The sequence below is a fragment of the Heloderma suspectum genome, chromosome 12, assembly GCF_057233095.1.
Source record: "Heloderma suspectum isolate Gila_16-S chromosome 12, 16-S_ref, whole genome shotgun sequence".
Lineage (NCBI taxonomy): Eukaryota > Metazoa > Chordata > Lepidosauria > Squamata > Helodermatidae > Heloderma > Heloderma suspectum.
In genome coordinates, this window is record NC_139469.1 from 11,557,067 (window position 1) to 11,577,859 (window position 20,793).

A 20,793-nucleotide genomic window follows, 5' to 3' on the forward strand; every position below is an offset into this window, starting at 1 on the left:
CACCTTGGCACCCTCCAGAAGTGTTAGACTACAGCATCCCCAACCAGCCATGCAAACTAGAGGATGCTGGGCATTGCAGTCTAACATGTCTGGACAGCACCCAGTTGGAGAAGTTGAATTAGGCCGCAATCCTATGTATGTTTAGACATAAAAAAGCCCTAAATAAAAAAACAAAGCTGGCTGGCGAATGCTGGGAATTGTAGGGCTTTTTAATGTCTAAACACACATAGGATCCTTACTGTACCAACAGTTTTCAGCACCCTTGTTTTTTTCTTACATTTAAACATGTATTCCAGTAAAAAATTCTACCTAAAGTGTGCTTTAATTTTTCCTCTCAAATAATTGTGGTGTATGTGGACAAAAAATTAACATGATGTACTTCTTTGCTTTGTTCTTTACAAAAGACAAATAAACGTGTTAAAGTAGATCACTCTTAATAGCGATTTTACGATGAAAAATGAAAATTTTCTGATGCAAATGACCCTATGCAAATTAGCCTATTATGATCTAACTGAAAAAATGCTCTATTATCAATAATATACCTGCTTTATATAGTAACCACTAAGCCTGTAATCCTATATCCACTTACTGGGAGTAAGTCCCATTGAATTTACAATGGGACTTACTTCTGTGTAGACACTTTGGGATTTCACCATCAAGGTTACAAAGAAATGCTTGAAAACACAAAGGCAGCTCCTAGAAGTAGCTCTCAGATCACATGGGCAAGGTTGCAAATACTTAGGAAACATGTTGCGCCATTCTTTTTCCTCTTTCCTGTGGGCCTCCTTCCCTCTTCTCCTTAATACAATCATAACCTCCAACATCCTAAAGTTTTGCCCCCCCCCAAACCACCTTTCCCATTTCTGCCCAAATCCACTGTTGAAAGGCCACAAATCCTTCATGCCCCCTATTTCCTGTGGGGATGGCTAATTCCACAGGGCCATCATACGGCGTTTCCAGACAGAGGGATCCTAGCACTAATCATCAGAATGCATCACATGGCTTTTCTGCCTTTTTTCCTCAATGGATTTTCCGTGATAAGAAAAAAAGATAGAACAAGCAATGGAAGGGCGACGAGTGGAAGCAGTCATCTGGACCCCCCCCCCCATCATATTCCATGAACGAGGCAGGGCGCTAGCACGATAAAAGCCTAATGTGGAAGCATCGTCAGCCACCACCATCTCCTCCCAGAACACCATCTCATATGCTTCCTACTAAACATAACTCTGACCAAGCACACAACCTGTTTATAATATCTAGCCATCCCCCTCCCCTCCCCTCCCCTCCCCTCCCCTCCGACCTGCATTTTTGTAACACCGTGCCCGATGAAGACATCCGGAGATCTCGAAAGCTTGCACATTTTCTATGATCTTTCAGCTGGCCCAATAAAGGTATTACACTGTGTGGATGTTGGTATTATTGCTCGGTTTATTTTTATCCCACCCTTCCTCCACAAAGCTCAGGGCAGCATATACATCATGGTTCTTCGCCCCCGCCCCCGCATTTATCCTCACAACACCCCTGCAAGGTAGTTTAGGCTGAAAGATGGCTGAAAACTCACGCAGTGAGTTTCATGGTTATGCGGGGAGCTGAACCTGGGCCTCCCCGCTCTTAGTCTAGGGACTTGGGCCGAGCGTTCATCCCCATCAAAGGCATATTGGCCTGACAGACCCCACGCAGGGACCCCACCTCACCTCACCCCCTACTACCCCCCCCCCGCCCCATCCCCCGTATTCCACTCACTACCTGGCAACCACGGTCACCATGACCACATACCCGGAAGCAGGTTGACCTTTCTTCCCGCCCCCCTCCACGGGGCCAATCAAAACACACCTTCCCTTCCCAGGCGGAAGGCGGAACCGGCAACCGCCAATGGGGAGAGGGCGCGCACGCGCGAGGTCGGGAAATCGAAAAGCGACGGACTGAGTCAGGGACCGTTCCCCTCCGTTTAGCGGCCCCCTAGCAAACGTGGGTTCCGCGCGTAGAGTTCCGCTTCAATGACAGAAATGGAAGGGGAGGCGCGCCCTGTTTTGTGGCTTTGGGGGAAAGAATCAGGGAAGGGGCCGGTGGGCTGCTGTGGATACAGTCTTGAACATCATGATGTTGATTTGGTGTGCTTGAATTTAATGATCTTTTAAAATCTTCCACCAGGAAAGGCACTGGCCGTTATTCTGCCCCTAATTCATTCTCACAACAACCCGTTGAGATTGGTTAGGCTAAGTGGTAGTGACTACTAGTCCAAGGGCACCCAGTCAACTCCATAGCTAGAACAGGGAACTGAACCCGGATCTCCACAGTCCTCAAACAGGTATGAATACGAAGCGCTGAGCCCCATTGAACTTGGTGGTGTATACTTCTGAGTAAGCACGCTTATGTCCAGGCTTCACGGTGTTTAAGATTGCGCGTTCTGTTTTGTAAATCAGGTGTTGCAGAATTTTACCCTTCTGCCAGGCCCGGCCAGAGAACAGACACCAACTTTTTGTTTGAGCGGATGGTTATTACCGGAACACCAAGGCGTGGTGCAGTCAAGAGTTGCCAATGTGGCCCCTCAGGATGAACCCAGAACAATGGGCAACTTCGGTATTTATACAAACAAGTGAACAAAGCACATGATGTAAGCTTTGCTCAGTATTTGGTGCAGCGCTGAGGCAAGGGACTACAAACTTCCTGCAGAGGAAGTTTTCCAGTTTCCAGAGACAAGGGTCCTGCTAGGCATTGTGACTCGTACGCAGTAAGTGAATCAGCCACCGTCCTCTAGCGCTAATCACTACACTACATCCTACGTGACTCTCAGCACCTCAGCAACACATTCCCATGCTAACAATGGAAGTGGTATTTTTCCACCTCACAGGTGTATTGGCCCAGGAGTATAACCAAGTCACCTGTAGCGTTAGAGGGGCCTAGAGATCCATAATGCTTGCTTAAGTTCATTATTGGTGCAATTCCCTTGCTAGTAGGCCTGAGCATGATGAGATGAGCCAAAGGCCGATATCAAGATGTTCCTGGGAAGTGAATTGAAGTTTGTCTTAAAGCTGCAGGTGGCTGCGCTGAGAACCAAACACTTCTAGTCCATGCTGGGAATGAATGCTAGGGGGCACTTGCTGCCTTATTGCACATTGATGCTCTGACTTGGATTCCTGCATTGAGCAGGGGGTTGGACTCGATGGCCTTGTAGGCCCCTTCCAACCCTACTATTCTATGATTCTATGTATGCTATAAAGCCCTTTGTACCCCATGGCTAAGGGTTCAGAGAAGCTGTCTGATCCAGCCATTGGGTACGCCTGTGTGTTGTAAGTTACTCAATAAAGTACTCCTTGTAAGTAAACCTGGGTCTGATTTAGCACTATCTTGGCACCACTAAATTAAGAGGTTGAAGCCCATGGCCAGGGCAAGACAGCAGGTTACATGCATTGTAAGGTTCTTAGCCACTGTCCCCCCAGGGCTGACATCAAGGGTAGGCATTGTTGGGCACCTGCTGAGGAACCACATCCTAGCAAAGGCCCGCTGACAAGACCCCGCTGGAATGTCTCTTCCTCATCAGCATGGGAATCTGCTTCTCCTGCCTCTTGCTCTGATCCAGACAATGGTGGTGGTGAGAAGGAGGAGCAGCAGATGCCACTGCCTACTTGCTCACTGGCTCTTAGCCTGTCAAGCAAGCGGTATCACTCATGACAAAGAAGAGGAGCAAGAGCAGCTGGTGACAATGGCAGTGAGAAGGCAGATTCATTAAGGGAGGGGGCCCAATAGCTTTGGCTATTGGGCAGTATGGAGGGTTTCTTGTCCAAGGAACCTCAAAAACCTGGAAACAGCAATGCCCCCCTTTTAAAAGGCAAAACAAAAAAAACTGGATCTGCTGCGTAATACTTTTAGGACAAACAAATCACAGAAGAAGTGAGCAAGTTTTTGAGTTTATCAAAACTCTTCATCAGGCTGGATAGTATGTGAGACAAAAAAGCAGTGAAAGAAAAAAGTATTCAACAAGGTGAGGAAAATTTACAGTTACAGTTAAAACAGTTTACATAGTTTGAAAATGGAATGGAGTACAGATGGGCTGTGCTTGATACAAGGGGCTTTAAAGTCAACATGGCATTCATAACCTACTCTTAAAAAGGATACCCAGTAAAAAAAAAAAAAAAGTTGGCAACTCCAGGCATTATCTGCTTCCTCTTATTCCTTCTCAACTGCTCCATTTACACTTTGTTTCCTAGGTTCACAGCTTCCCTTGTCCCCTTTTTCTAGAGTCATTTTTCTGACATCGTAGCTGTTCATCCCTACTTTTCTGTGACATCAGAGCAACTAAGCCAGTTGCCACCAGAGGCTTCACCATCACCAAATCCCACTGTTGCAGTTTCTATTGTTTGACTGCACAACAGCTCTGTGAGGTAGGCCATCATCATTTTATTATTTATTGGCTCTGTATGTATACGATCCCATCCTTACAGCCTCAGTAACTGGCAACCAAGATCGCCATGGAAATGTTGACCCTTTCTCCCGTTGTATCTGTGAATGCTGTCCCACAGACAAAGCTCTCTGTATGAAGTAAACAAACACACCAGAGAGAAGTTGAGCATAGCACTCCCACTGATCTCCTGTTTGCGAAATTTAGGGTACATTTATTTTTTGAATAGAGCAGCATTCAAAAAATATGATCCTGGTGCTTGCATTCTGAAGTGGTGAAATTCAGAATTCTTCCATCTCAGTCTAGCTTTTCCTTATGCATTTATTTTATTTAGATTATTTATATTCCTCCTTTCAACAGGGTTGATAAAAATCAATGATTTTAAAAATTTAAATTGGATTTTTTAAAATTTAAATCAGAATTTTTCAATTTTCTTAAAACAATTAGTAAAAAAAAAAGAGCCTAGGTCAAAGATATCATCATGATACTAATTATACAACTTCTAATTATATTCTATGAATATGCTCAGAGCAGTTTATGGAGATGGAAGATAACCTGATCAGTCCTATTCTGCAGTGCTAGTGGTGTACAGAAGTGCGCTCTCGCTGTTGCTGTCTCTCAAGGCCTTGCTTCTCTCTCAGTGCGAAGATAGAGAAGGTAACTGAATAGAGAATTTGGGGAGATGGAGTAGATCTGAACAAGGAGGAAGAACCTGGATATAAATGCAAGGGATAGGAGAGGGGAATAGAAAGTGAAACCAAAAGTGAACGGAACATATTCATGCAGTCCTGACTCCTGGGGAAACTTCTGCTTCACGTATCCTCCACTGTGTACCTATGTTCTCATGAAACTACATCTCTGAATGTATATTAAGGTTATTTTAAACAATACTTCTACTAAAAATGATGATTATATAGAATCTTCCTCTCTGGTGATTTAAATTGTGATTTAAATCATTGAGTCCTTCAGAGAAGCTATTTAAATCATGATTTAAATCAATTTGATTTAAATCAAATCAACCCTGCCTTTCGATCAAATGATTCTGAAGATGGCTTACAATCGGTTGTAAAAATTCACACACATATACGCAAGCCCCAAGCCCACATGTTAGCAGCCCTTACCAGGGATGGGGAATTTGTGGCCCTACAGATGTTTTGGCCTACAAGTTGCCCTCCCCTACTTTATTCCCTTGGCAGATGGATAGGACCAGAATGTGCTTCTAGGGCAACCGGCAGTTGAAGCTGGCTGTTCTTCTAGCTGCCCCTTCTTTGGCTGATGGATTGGTGCTGCAACATCAGCATCAGATGCATCTTGCCAAGGTGCTGCATGGCCCAGAAGGACAAAAGTTGAGGCAGGACTCGGGATGAGTCATCGCCCATCACCCAGCATGTCCGCCTGTTGCTGAAACCTGGTGCCTAATGTGTTCAAATTAACAGGGGAGGCATCTCCCTAACTTTTTGTGATGGCCCCCTTAGCTGTTGATTTTAGAAGGCTGCAGGGGGGCATGACATGGCTAAAACTCAGTGGTGAAAGTCAGGTGGTGAGTCTTGTGGATTTCATTCAGGGTCCCTCTACTCCTTCTCCGACCCCATTTGAGCACTGATGCAGGAACTAGCAGCACCCTCACAACAGCTGAACAACCATCTAAGACCCGAGAGCTGGCCCCCTCTGGCCACCAGCACTGCGTCTGCTGCTCTGTTCCACTTAAAGGGAAATCACTGCTGTCAGCACAGCATCGCCACCTGCCTGTCTGTAAGGTTAAAACTCTGCCGTTCCCCTAGGGCATTTTCCTCCCCAGCTGGATGCTCCATATGGCGGCTCGCCTCGTCTGACACCAACTCCAGAGCAAAGACTTAATTTCAGTCACATTCGCAATTCGAAATGTGGAAATAACGCCTAGCAAAGCAGGATACTGCAATATCCTGTGTAACAGTACAGTCCCATGCATGTCTGTGGTGAAGGAAGTCCCCTTGAACTCAAGGGGAGTTACTCCCAGGTACGTGTATATAGGATTGCAGCCTTAATCGTCCAGTACCTGGGTTAAACCTACAATCCCCGAAGCAACTCAGCTGTTCTCAAGCATAAATATATATAAGAAGGTATGTAATTTAAATAAATACATCTTCTTATCCTGTTTTCTCCCTATCTCCATTACTCTCTCCTCTATTAAATTGTAGATTGTAAGCTCCCCAGGACTTGTTCTTTGTAAAGTGCCCTGCACATTGATGGAGCTTTCTTATCATCACCCTGGTGCCATATATTTTTCTAGTAAAATTATGAGTTTGCCTATAGCCCAGAATCTTTGGGCAATAAAGATCCATAAAATCAATAGCTCCAAAAATGCAATCACAATCAAATACAACAGCAAAAACACTTTTTTCCCTTCAAAACAGAGATTAAAAACAGCAACAAGGCAGCAAATACAACCAACCAACCAACCAACACCCCCCCCCCAAACCCCAGTAAGAGAGGTAATATCAACCTGCCTGGTCACTGAGGTCATGAGAGGACATGCTCTTGATGGTTCCGCATGGACCTATGGCCCGATTGGAGTCCACCCAGAGAAGGGTCTTCAGTGCGGTGGCCCCCTTTCTATGGAACTCCCTGCCTCTGGAGGTTAAGCAGGTGCCAACACTGTGTTGTTTCCAGCACCTCTTGAAAACATCTTTCTTTCAAGAAGCCTTCCTTGACTGACCAGCCACAGTTTTTATCGGGATTCTGTTTTTTTAAAAATAATGTCAAATATGGAGTTTTATTCTTTTATCTGCTTTGGATGGTTGTAAGCCTCCAGCTTTGTAGGCTTACAGCCATCCCAATAGGATTGCGCCCTAAATGAGTCAATTCCAAGCCTGTCTGGCTAATCTGGAAGTTTGCAGGTCCATTACACGACATCATAATCCTCCAGCGATTTTCCTGCCATTTCCCCCTGCCTATCCTGTGCTATCCCCAAACCGGAAAACTGCAGTATTTTTTCAGCCTGTGCAACAGGAGTGCCATAGCCTGTCCGTATACTTCTCTCATAGCGCAAAACAGTTGGTTTGGGGTTGTTGGGGGCGCCATCATGATGACAATGGCAGTGGCGTCAGGGTGGTGGGCGTGTCAATATACTGACCTGCCGCCTTGCCGCCATGCTGTAACTAAATGCAATGCACCAGCTTTTGCTTGCGACTTTGGCTCCTTACTCCGCAGCACAGAATGGCTGGCATGCCAGCAGCTTGCTGGGAAACTGGTGGCTGTGGGGGCGGGTTCAGGCAGTTTGGTGGAGGTTGCTGTCCACCCACATTGCATGTCAGTCACAACCAAACCACCAGTAACCTACTAGGGGAGGGAAAGGGGCAGGAACTACAGAAGAAATTTCGCAATGCCCCAAGTGCATGTCATGGCTTTTCGCGGGAAACATAGCCACCCCGTGAAAAGGTAAGGAATGGAATGTAACGAGATAGAAACAACTGTGTAAAAGGGCCCAATCTAATACCGTGATGAATCCGGATGGAGAAAGCCCTAGTATTGATGCGGATTTGTGTCCCCGTGTGATGAACCCCCAATATGGTTGAGGTAGCCCCACCTACTTTTGGCTGCAGCTCCACCCACTGGCAGCATGCAGCCCCTGACCAATTACACCCGAGGAAATGAAGCCCTCAAGTCAAGGTTCCCCAGCTCTGGTGTATACCATGCTGCACACATGCATGGACACGGTGTGATTATGGACTCCATCACAGAGGCGGACAATTCCACATCGATGCTGGTACTTTCCCCATCCAGTATCACTGCAGAACTTGGTTGTTCTCTTTAGATGGCTGTCCCCGTCGTGTTATTTTTCATTTCTTTCCTTCCCACAGTGATGGTGATGCCACTCAGAGGCATTGCTTCCTTTCTGCGAAGAAGCATCACACGCACTCGGGGTGTAGCGATAATTCCTCCCTGGTTCCTGCCCCTTTCCCTCCCCTTGCACGTTACTGGTGGATGGGGACTGACATGCAGACAGCCCCCCCCGCCCCCAACCTCTCCGGGGGGCCCTGTCTCCCCATTCAGTGCTTTTCACAATCTCTGCTGTTTACTCAGCTGTTTACTTGCTGGGAATGCGCAGCAGGGGGGCATCCCGGACCTGCTGACCTGCCGACCTGCTGCCTTGTTCAGAATGCTGCAGGCCAAAAATGGCAAGGACTCAAAGTGGTGCAGGCACAAGAAAGCGACATGCAGCCACAGCCTGTCGTCACCGACTTCGCCATCACGACCACACCCCCAACAACCCGAAACAACTGCCCACAGCTGCCAACGCACAGCAGTTCATTCGCGCTAGGGGAGAAATACATGGGGAGGGCATGGTGCTGCATTTGCGCATATTTGGAAAAATACCACATTTTCCCCGTTTGAGAATACGGGATAGGTGGGTGGAAATGGTGGGATAATGACTGGACGATGACATTAAGTAACAGACCCGCACAATTCAGTGAATGACCATTCATGAATGTGCAATAAACTGGAGGTGCGGAGACGACCCACGTCTACTTCAGGAGCGGGCAAAAGGTAGATTTGGATCTGCTGGTTGATCTCTGGGTGAATTATAAATTAAATTATAATTGTGTACATTATACAGCTTTAATGAAAGCCGGGGTGAACCAGAAGTGGATTTGTGTGTGGAAGGACTGAGTTCCATTCAGTTCTGGTACTAAGAATGAATTCCTGGGTTGATAATTATTTAAATCTGTGCATGTCTTATGCACCAGGCTTCAGTTGGTGGATCTCAGGATTCTAGTAACCCCCCCCCCCCCCCCCGGATCCTGCGGAACCTAAAGTCTCTGCATGGCTCGCATAGTCAGACGGCAGTTGTTGTCCTCTGCTATTTTCCCATCTGCGTTTCTCCCCCTGCACAGAAGCAAATGGAGTAAAAGGCTATTGATCAAGCTTGGAGCCCAGTTGCAATCCCCAGAGGGACGAGATCATTCAGTTCCTTCATCGTAGGCTGGTCCGCCTATTTTTGCAGGCTTGCGGAGTGCAAGCTTCTAATCCGCAAGAGGAGGCGCTACACACTTTCTCCACGAGATGGCGCTTTTGATCCGTGGCTTGTTTAACAGCAGCAATTTCTCCCTGTTCCCAGCGTGCCTTTAAACGCCCCCCCATCTCTTCCCTGTCTGCCTCCCTTTCCCCATCCTTGTGGGGGGATACTTATTGATGCTGGAGAGAGGACAGGTATAATTGGATGCTACGGTGAGCTAACAACCCACCCACCCGCCAGCTTGCTTTTTACAGCTCTGGTTTTCAAAGCATGTAGCAGTGCTGTTTTGCTGCGGTGCGGAATTGAATTCTTTCCATGTTTTCTGTTCCCGCAAAGAAACAGCTTCAAAGATGAAAACCCTCCCTGTAAAACCCTGATGGCGGCAGGCATTTAAGGGAAGTTAAAAATGTATTTAGGCATCCATTGCCTCTTCCTTTTGTAGAAGATTTTTTTTTTTAAATTAAAATAACAGCCAGTGCTTTTTGTATCTGCTTTTAAATTCGGGAGACGACTGCCTCCTCAAGGTCACTGTGCCTTCCGATTTTGCAATCTCCCTCCCCTTTGCAAGGCAGGCTGAACATTGATTTTCATGATGCTTTCTACCAGGTAAGGATTCGGAATGGACTGCTGTCTGCCATTCACTGATTTGAAGGCATTCAGCAAAGAAGGCCCTGAAAAGAAATGGTCTTCTCTGTCTGGGCACATGGCAAGGAAAGAAATTCTGTAAATGAGAGAGAGAGAGAGAGAGAGAGAGAGAGAGAATTTATATAAGATCACCAAGAAAGAGAAACAAAAACAACAAAGAGTCTTGTGGCACCTTAAAGACGCACAAATTTATTCTGGCACAAATTGGTTAGTCTTTAAGGTGCCACAAGACTCCGTTGTTTTTGCTGCAATAGACTAACGCAGCTACCCTCTGAAAAAAGAAAAAGAAGCCTGTCACGTTGGGAGAGGCATCATAAAATAAATACTATGACACAGCAGCCTTCCCCAAATTTATTGGACTGCAACTCCCAGCATACCCCAGCAATGCTGGCCGGAGGATGCTGGGAGTTGTGATCTAATACATCTGGAGAGGGAACATATGTATGGGGATTGCTCATCTGGATTACTGCAAAACGTTATATGCAGGGCTGCTTTTGAAAATGGTATGGAAACTTCAGCTGGTCCAAAAGAGGGCTGCGAGACTGTGAACAGGCTGGCCAACATGATTATATTACATCAGTACTTTCCCATCTGCACTGGCTGCCAGTCAATTTCCAGGCCAGATTCAAAGTGCCGGTATTAACATTCAAAGGCCTAAATGACTTGGGGCCCGGTTATCTGAAGGATTGTCTCCTCCCACATGTACCTGCTCGGACCCTAAGATCATCTTCAACCATCCTTCCCCAGGAGCCCCTGCCAAAGGAAGTGATGTGGGTGGCTACCAGGAAGAGGGCCTTTTCTGCTGTGGCACCCTAGTTGTGGAATGAGCTTCCCAGAGCAGCTCACCTGGCGCCTACGTTGTGCTCTTTCTGGCGCCAGGTGAAGACCTTGTTGTTTTCCCAGGCATTTTAGTCTTTTAGCTCTGTTGATTTAAATCTGGTATTGTATTTTAAATCTCTGCACTGCTCCTAGGTTTTATTGTGGTTTGTACTTTTGTATTGTGGTTTTAAGCTTTTGAATTGTATTTTGTATTTCATGATGCATTTTCTGCTTTTAATTGTTGTGAACCGCCCAGAGATCTTCGGCTATTGAGTGGTATAGAAATGTAATAAATAAATAAATAAAATTATGATGAACATGTCACAGGCAATGCACACAGACCAAACCATGCCCCTTTTATGTTCTGCATGGGTAGAGTCTTTCATGCTAGCTCTTTCCTCTGAAATGACCATCCTTGTTTCTTTACTTAATAAACTTCTATCCTACAACTTTGGCACCGCTGTGTTCTTCTGCGTAGGGGCTCCCCTTAATATTCAATATGCACAGCACGAACAATTAGCAGATAGGTTAACTGGGAGAGACACATAAAATACAACCATAACGCAGCAGATCGACACAGAGCTACCACAATTGCTTCAAATGCTGTCATTTTTCAAACATCTTGGAGGATAGAAAGTTCTTTGCCTGGCACCAGAATTACATCAAGGTCATGCTGGCTGGGACTGATGAGGGTTCCAGTCCAACACACCTGCTTGCAGGGCATAGTCTGAAGGCACATGAGGCAGCCACCTTCTTGAAGCTAAGCAGGTCTGGGTCTGGTCAGTGCTTGGAGGGGAGACCACCCCAGAACCACATGTAGCCACCTTGAGTTCCATGATGGAAGAAAGGTGGGACATAAACGTTAATAAATAAATCTGGAGGGCGCCAGCTTGGGGAAGGCTGGGGAAGATATTATGCTCAGACTTGGGCCAGGGAGAGCCAGGTTCAAATTCTCCACTCAGGCACTAAGCTCACTAGGATGCCTTGGCCTAGTCACTCTCTGCCAGTGTAACCTTCCTTACAGGGTTGTTGTGGGGACAAAATGAGTGGGGGAAGAAACATGAATGGCACCTTGAGGAAGGGTGGGATAAAAAAAGGGAATAAATTATCTGCTAGGAGCAGGGCAGGTTTTCTCATTGGTAGCACCTTCCCAGTTCCACCAGATATAATCGCTCCTGAATAAAAACACGCACAGCACATTTTGTTTGGGAAGGCTGGGGGGAGGGTTGTCGGTTAACACTGCAAGCTTATAACCACATACCTGGAAGACCCATTGAGCTCACTGGGAATTACTTCTGAGTAGACATGTATAGGCTTGCCACCTCTGTGCCTGGCTTGCTGTTTGAATGAGTTTCTATCAATCTTGCAATTTTACGTGTGTGTGATTTTTATTGTGGCTTTATGCGGTGCAATTTTATGTGTCATCTTCTTGGGGCAGTGATGGTAAGCAGCCTGGAGGGCTTTGCGAAAAGGGAGCATAACCATCTGGTGGACTGGACTGGGACCACAGGTAGGCTGGATTTGGCCCACAGGCCTGAGATTCAACACCCCTGGTTCAATAGAACGTTTAGGCTGCAATCCTATATGCACCTCCCTGGGAGTAAGTCCCCTTGAACGCAGAAGTGCTTTCTTCTGAGCAGACATGTCTAGAATTGTGCTGTTAATCTTGCAATAGATCTGGCTGTATTTATTGATTTGTGAGTTTTAAACTCATTCAACAACATTATCTGGATAGGCAGTTATGGGAAGACAGAAGGGAAGTTAATGTGACTGGATACAAGCTAACTTTTTATTTTAAAGGCACCCTCAGAATCTCCCCAAAAGGCCTAGCAGGGAGAGCAATTCAGAGGTTGGTACCAGATCATCAGGACTGTTCCCGATTAATAGTGACAGCTGGAGCATTTGGGAGACTAAATTAAAACTGCCTTTCTGAAGGCCTGGATGTCTGGAGATTCCTCTTGAGCCCTGCATGAATAGCTGTGGTCCCTGAAGGCCATGGAACCATGTGCTCAATTGCAGGCAGTGAAATCAAACCATGCATTAGCAAGTCCTTAATGGGTTAGCTCGGTGAAACCCCGGCTCCCTTCATTAATCAGGAAAACCCTGAAAGCTAATGATTTAAATGCTGGGAATTAAGACTCATCAGATTACTGGAGATGGGTGTGTGCGTGCGTTGCCTCCCTGCGGAGAAGGGAAGGGGGGGAATTCATTTTGCACAGGTGTGTAACATGATAGCCTGAGGCTGCTCAGCTCAGGGACCCCTGGTCCTCAGTTCACTGCTTAACCACATGTTCTGTATGCTCTCTTCTCCATCTGGCTTAAAAAAAACTGCTCCCTCCTTCCCTTGTGACGGCTTCCCCGCTCCGCCCCTCTATATCACAGGTCATGGACACTTTTCTACAGGTAGTTTCATGCCATGCTGTTACTCCAGCCAATTTGAGGAGGCTGTTTAAGGCTACAAATCCAAATGGATGTGTTCATGCTGTTTGCTTTGCAGCATCCAGCTTTATATTGTAAGAGCTGATATAGGTTCCAGTACCACCGCCGCCTAATCTATAAATCTGTTTTTATGAAAAGCAAGAGATCATTAAAGGTGGGGATGGGGGCGGGGGACTGCCTGTTTAATATGTTCTTAAGTGTTAAGGATAGAGGGCAGCTGGATTGTCCTCTCTGGGTGCTAAAACATAAACAAACAACCCATCTTGGGCCAATCCAATTAGAAATGTTACCATCTGCATCAGATTAAGAAGATATTCGAGATGTTTTTTAGATATGAGAAGTGATCTATACATTGATTTAATAAATAAGCAAGCAATCCTATGCCCCCTAGACAGCATCTGCGGGGACATAGGATTGTTCAGTTTCTGGGATCCGAGGTTGGAACCAGGGCTCTGACCTCAGAGCCCAAAAACTGCGCTCCCCACCCCCTTGCAGCTGGCGCAGTTCACTCCACGCTGGCTATGTCCCCATGGTCGGAAACACAGCACCGAGATGGGGAGAAGGGAGTGGTCCCGGGGGCAGGGAGGGGACCAAGGAAGTTGCTTTACACAGCTTTCTATTGGGTCTCCAGGCTCCTTCCCTCTCCCTCCCGAAGTCATGGCTAGACAGGAGAAATCACCCATCTAGCCAAAACGCAGGGCGGCTGGAGCAAAAAGATTAGGATTCCCTCCATGTTCCAGCCATCCTGCATAGAACAGTCAGCAGCCTTTGATTTCAGAGGCTGGCAACTATCTGGATAGGACTGTGCCCTAAATAAATAAAGATCTGGCTCTGTAGCCACAGTCTAGCTTGCTACTCTAGCTCAGAACTGTACTATAATTATGGGAGAAAAGGTGTGGGAAGCTTAATGACTCCTACCCCACCCCATCCTGCCCCCCAATGTTAGCCATCATGCCTCCTGAAGCCTTATATTCACATCAGTAGCTAAAGGAAGAGGATCACAAAAGGTAAGGGGATGGATTCCTTCCAACTCCTGCACCCCTGTAATTTAAGCACTGGCTAAATTTCTTCGTGGGGGTGGGGGCTTTGCTGCATGCTCCATCTAAGAACATCAGGAGAGCTCTTCTGGATCGGAGCAGAGAACCATATGGCCAGCATCCCCCTTTCCACAGTGGCCAACTAGATGTCTATGAGAAGCCCGTAAGCAGGACAGAGGGTGGCCGCTTATGAATTGCCAAAGAAGGGGACAAAAGAAGACAGTGATTTGCATAAAAGTTGCATTTGCTAATTTATATGTATAGATGCAAATTTAGAAATAATTATTTAAAATATAAATGAGGATAATTATTTCCAAATTTGCATTTGAAATAGAAGTACAGCACATCTCACCCGTGTGCCTGCCTGTTCGCTCAGCTGTTCAGGTGCTCCCTGTGGATGGGCAACTGTTCCTATGGATCTTTATTCTCAAACTGAACAGGGCAGCCCTTCAAATAGAGGGCTGTCCTCCGTAAAAGCGCATAGTCAAACTATGGAGTTCGCTACCACAAAGCGTAGTGCTGGCCACCAGTTTGGAAGGCTTTAAAAGGGGTTAGACAAATTCCCGGAGAAGGCTATCCGTGGCTACTGGTCCTAATGGTTCTATGCTACCTCCGAGATCAGAGGCAGTAGGCCTATGTGCACCAGTTGCTGGGGAACATGGGTGGGAGGGTGCGAGGGTGCTGCTGCACTCATGTCTTGCTTGTGGGTCTCCCGTCAACAGCTGGTTGGCCACTGTGTGAACAGAATGCCATCCTAGATGGATTCTTGGTCTGATCCAACATGGCTCTTCTTATGTAGGACACATGGCCACTCTATGACCTGCTCTCTCTCACTGCTATTTCCCAGGGGATTCAGACATGCTGAATACGGACATCATCAGTAGTAGCCATCGATAGCCTTATCCTCCAGGAATTTGCCGAACCCCCTTTTAAAGCAGTCTAAAGTGTCACATCCTAGGAGAAGCCCCACCCTCCAACTTCCACATGTTGAGCATGATTGTCCGCAAAGGAACCCCTACAAGCAACCGGGCTGCTCATGCAACCAGGCACCCAGATTGCATGGAGCCCCTGTGTGTGAGCAGATGCTCATGTGTAAGGGTTCCTTTGCAGACAACTGTGCTCAAAGTGTGGGTGGCGGTGGCAGCAGGATTAGCATATGGATGCAACACCAGCCCAGCTACTGCTTCAAACCATGTGCCCTGTGCCTGGGTAACATGTGAAGAGGGCTGGTAGCCATTGCCACATCTTGCAGTAGCAAATTCCATTGTTCAGCTAAAACCCACCCCTCTGGAAATGGTTCCAGCTGCTGTGCACAGTGTGAAGAATTACATTATTTTGTCTGTCTCGAATCTCCCACCATTCAGCTTCACAAGAACACAAGAAGCTGCCTTATACCGAGTCAGACCCTGGGTCCATCTAGCCCAGTATTGTCAACACTGACTGGCAACAGCAGCTCTCCAGGATTTCAGGCAGGAGTATTTCCTAGCCCTACCTGGAGAGGCTGAGGATTGAAGCTGGGACCTCGTGCATACAAAGGAGGGGCACTACCTCTGATCTATGGCCCTCTCATGGGATGACCCCCATGGGTTTGAATATTAAGAGAGAAAGAGAAAAAACATGTTACCTGGTTGCCCACAGCAAGGCCTTCCCAAGGCAGGAAGACACATTCCCCGTTCCATATTTACTTTGCATTTGCAGGGGACAATTGGCAGGCTGGAAGTGCTTAACCATTCCCTTCTGTCATTCCTGCAACCCTTCCATGCAGGTTGTTTCTCTCTCCCCCCACTTCAGCCAGGCAGGCATATTCCTGATTTTGGAGCCTAGCTGGGGTGCAAAATGGGCTGTGTGTGTTTGTGGTTAGTTGCAGGAGAGTACTGGGGGGTGGGGGGCACGGTGATAATAGTTTCTGAGTATGCCTCCTCCTGCTTGCCAATTTTCCCCTGCAAATTTGTCCCTGCACATTTTAAGTACAAATTAACCTCATTCTATCTACACTGTATATGTGATTGCTTTGTTTTTTCTGCTAACACTATTAGGTGTTTTGAATGGTATTTTGTGGGAATGTAAGATAATGCTGGAGGGGGGTTTCTCTCTCCTGAATGTCATGTTTGTTTATAACACATACTATATGTCTCTCTATATATAAGTATATATGTTAAAAACAAAGCGCTCTGTTGCCTGCTAATGTGTAATTCTACTCCAATTCCTCAGGGGCACTTTCAGGAGACCTGAAAACGCCTGCTGCAGGTTTTGCTGCCTCCCTAGAATGTTTCCTTTAGGCCTTCTTCACCAAAGTAGGAACTTTTCTGAGCCCAAATATCATTTAAACAAGTGCAGACCTGCAAACTCCTATATAAACAGGAAGAAAGCTGTGATTTGACAATTATTGCTTGACAAAAAAAAATGTGTCACCATTTTCTCTTCTTGCTTTGTTTTGACTGCTGTTTAGCTGTATTATGTTGCCTTGGCTGTGCAGGCTATAAAATGACAAGGCAGATATTTTCAGAAATGGGCACCTGTACATACAAAGATCACAGCAAGGGCCCTGAGCAATTCTCAAGGTAGAAACCACATGGCCTAATACCTCTGTGTTTCTCCCAGGGAGTACTATTACAGTGCAAGCCTCTATATGTCTACTCCAAAGTTCCATTGAACTCAATGGGCAAGGTAGCTATCACCTTGCCAAATATGGAGTGGTTCCATCTTGATTGGTAGTGTGTGTGTTTGGTGATGACTGAACATACTTTCTCTTTAATAAACACATAGTTATCTATTCAGTCCGGGGGGGGGGGAACCCCTCTAAATTTCCTGGAATGGCTGCCCAGGACCAACTGAATAGCTAGCTATATTAGGTTTATCAAGTAGGTTGCCAAAATTTTTCTTTCTTACTGACCTTGTTCTTGTGCATTCAATAGCCATCAGACATTTAGCAAGTGAAGCTTTTCTTAGCATAGAAAGGCAGCAACAGGGAAATCTTTGCCAGCTTAATTTGTGTTCAAGTTTGCTAATCAAAAGGGGGGGGGAGTGGCGACCATATAATCAAAGGGCAAATTGGATTCAGTCATCATCAAACTGCCTAATTAATAGGTATGGTATCTCTTTTCTTCCTATTTCTTGCTGGCATGAATTAATTCACATGTAATACTCTGTTTAGCAGCCATCTACACACATTGGTGTCTGCCTAGCATGAGGACAATGGGAAAGCAGGCTTCGGGGGGCAGCAAATAATGGAAAAGTGTATTTTAATTAATATTCTCCCCCAAAGTATTTAATGAGAAATGCTTGTGAAAGTGTCTTGCTCACTATCTGTCAAGCAGCACAGAGCTTGAAACAGAAGCTCAGATGCTGGGTCTGCTCATCAGCAGAAGAAACTGTAGGCAGTTTGAGCCAGGATGCTATCGCCACAGCCCAGAATCCCTCTTATCTGACCCTCGGAATCAGGTGACACTAGAAAGCCAATCCTGTGTGACTTCTTTCCAAGATCTACTCTTTCTGTTTCAGTTTGGGCAACTTATTGAGGGAGGTCACCACCAGACTTTCCTGCTGTACATCCAGGCTTTGGATCTAAGCATCAGATAGTGTTTTACTATGAACCCCCTAATTTGTTAAACATGAAAGCTGGTGTTGACATAATTGTCCTTGGTCAAGATTGTAAAAGTGTTTAAGATGTAAATTAAGCCATTCTGTATGTCTTCTGCTACACCACCTGTCTTGTGGAGCATCAGGAACTGGATCTCTGTCAGAACTTGGAATGGTTAGCTCTGGATTTCCCAGACCAGGGCTAAAACTGCCCTATAATAAATAGATGAAATATATATGTGGTGCATGGTAATCAATATATGTGGGGCATGGTAAAAATTACAAACTGGAGAGGGTTCAGAGGAGGGCAACAAAGATGATCAGGGCCCTGGAAACAAAGCCCTATGAAGAGAGACTGAAAGAACTGGGCATGTTTAGCCTTGAGAAGAGAAGACTGAGGGGAGATATGATAGCGCTCTTCAAGTACTAGAAAGGTTGTCACAGACAGGAAGGCCAGGATCTCTTCTCGATCAACCCAGAGTGCAGGACGCGGAATCATGGGCTCAAGTAACAGGAAGCCAGATTCCGGCTGAACATCAGGAAAAACTTCCTGACTACTACAGCAGTATGACAATGGAACCAATTCCCTGGGGAGGTGGGGGGCTCTCCCACACTGGAGGCATTCAAGACGAGGCTGGACAGCCATCTGTCAGGGATGCTCTGACCTGGATTCCTGCATTGAGCAGGGGGTCGGACTCGATGGCCTTGTAGGCCCCTTCCAACCCTACTATTCTATGATTCTAATCCTTAAACCACTAGGGCAGGGCTGTGGTGCCTGGAATCAGCATCATTGGGGAGGTGCTGAGAACTACACACCTGCAGGGGGGCCAATATGGTCCTCAGAGCCTCCTAGCCCCACTCCTCTTCCTCCTCACCGGCTGCCTGTTCACCTGCTTTGTCTAAGCACGTGTACATTTTTGAGAGTGAGAGGACAGAGCAGCATTCTCTACGTCCTTTGCCCTCTCTGTCTGGGCAGTTGCACAGACTGGGCCCAAATGGGCAGCAAGAAAGTTATAAATAACAAGAACTAGCCCTAACTCCCTATCTGCGATACCAGTTGGGCTTTACTCTCAGGTGGCAGGCCTAAGAAAGACCCCCTTCCTTTTTTATGTATCACATTTCTATACCGCTCAATAGCCAAGCTCTCTCAGCTTGAGATTCTGGAGAGCCCACGGCAGTCAGAGCAGGTGGGGCAGGGCTGGATGGATCAATGGTTTGACTCTGTGCAAGGCAGATGCGTGTGTCAATATATCACAAAACATAACTGGTGTCCTGCAATTCCAAACAAGTTCAATCCAGTGGAAGTCCAAACGCCAAGATCCCCGCTGTGTATATTAACTTGAACTGTTCTCTTGTATTTTGTATGCATGCCTATAATTCAGCCTTCCTCAACCTGGCGCCCTCCAGATGTGTCAGACTGCAACTCCCATAATCCCCAGCCACCACTTCCAATGGCCATGGTGGCTGGGAATGATGGGGGTTGCAGTCCAACATATCAGGAGGGCACCAGGCTGGGGAAGGCTGGTACAGAGCATGAAGGAGGAGAAATGATCCTTGAATGCTTATCACCAGGTCCAGGAGAAAGTTAGCCCAGCTTAACAAATGCAGGCAAACAGTGGTGCTGCTAGGGCAAGACGGCAGGGCCTGCAGCTTAGGGCCCCCCAGATGACCAGAGAACAGCAGGCACATGTGGGGCAGTGGCAAACAAGCTTGTGCGTAGGCATATGGGGTCCCACCAGTGCTGAGGCTGCTCGCCGCATCATCCTTCCTTCTTATTTTTACACATTTCAGAGTTAGCGGGCAGCAGACACGGCGACAGATGCTCATTTTTACTATGTTTACAACAACAGCATCCTTTTCTACAACAAAATGGTGCTTATTCCCAAATAAGGGCACAAGCCTGTGCATGTTTAGATAGAAAGAAGTCCTACAACTCCCAGCATGCCCCAGCCAGCCATGGCTGGCTGGGGCATGCTGGGAGTTGTAGGACTCCCCCCCCCCGCCTAAACACGCGAGGGATTGTGCGCTTATTGTAACATTCCTATACCACCCCAACAGCCAAACCTGGGGAACGCTGGGAGTTGTAGGGCTTCTGCCCGCCTAAACATGCGAAGGGTTGCGCGCTTACATTTCTAAACCGTCCCAACAGCCAAAGGCTGAGGAATGCTGGGAGCTGCAGGACTCTTCCCCCGCCCGCCCCGGCCTACACACGCACAGGATTGCACCTTAAACGCGCGTAGCGGCAGAAGCCAACTCCGTTTTATTCCCGCAGTCAGGACGGCGGCAGGATCCCGGCTAGTCTCGCAGGCAAAGCGGGGTAGAGGAGAAGAGGTGCGTTAGCTTTGTGCAGCGCCACGCACGGCCGGCTCAGGGGTGTCCCCCCCCCCGCCGCCGCCGCCCCAAGATCGCGAAGCCCAGGGCCTCGCACCACCCAGCTGCGCCGCCGCAGGCAAAGCGAGCCGAGGAGCGGCAGGGCAGGGCAGCTCCCGCCACTCGTGCCGGTGCGCAGAGGACCGTCGGCGGAGGGCCGCCCGGGGGCAGGGCAGGGCAGGGCAGCCCAGCGCCGCAGCAAGGTCAGCCGGGCGGAGGGAGCGCAGGTCGCCCAACAGGGCCTGCTCCGCGGCGGCACCCGCGCCCCAGCGACGGGTGGGAAGCAGTTCTGCGGCTGGGATGGGAAGAATTTGGGCTGGGCTGGGCTGGGAGGAGGAGCTATTGGATAAGGGCTAATTCAGCAGCCGGCCCGGCGCCTCCCTCCTCGCAAGAAATCACTGGGGCAACCGGGAAGCTGCGAAGCTGAGCGGATATGACCGCGATTGTGCTGCGCTTCCCCATCTCCCCCGCCCGCCCCATCCCAACATCCTGCGCGCAGGGGCTGAGCC

At 47.5% G+C, this 20,793-nt stretch overlaps 1 protein-coding gene across 6 annotated transcripts in view; it reads right to left on the bottom strand.

Moving 5' to 3' along the window:
• DHRS7B (dehydrogenase/reductase 7B) overlaps positions 1-20,793 on the bottom strand; it is a 57,623-nt gene that overhangs the window by 35,811 nt on the left and 1,019 nt on the right. For 2 of the 6 annotated variants that reach the window (XM_084818392.1, XM_084818398.1), the window contains exon 1: positions 1,301-1,784. The exons of 1 other annotated variant lie outside the window; for it this stretch is intronic. In XM_084818392.1, coding sequence (XP_084674518.1) covers positions 1,301-1,335 — 35 coding nt within the window. In that variant the 5' untranslated portion in view covers positions 1,336-1,784. Of the gene's footprint in view, positions 1-1,300; position 20,793 lie in introns of those variants that run through there. 3 more of the 6 variants (XM_084818395.1, XM_084818393.1, XM_084818397.1) reach the window with 3 other exon arrangements.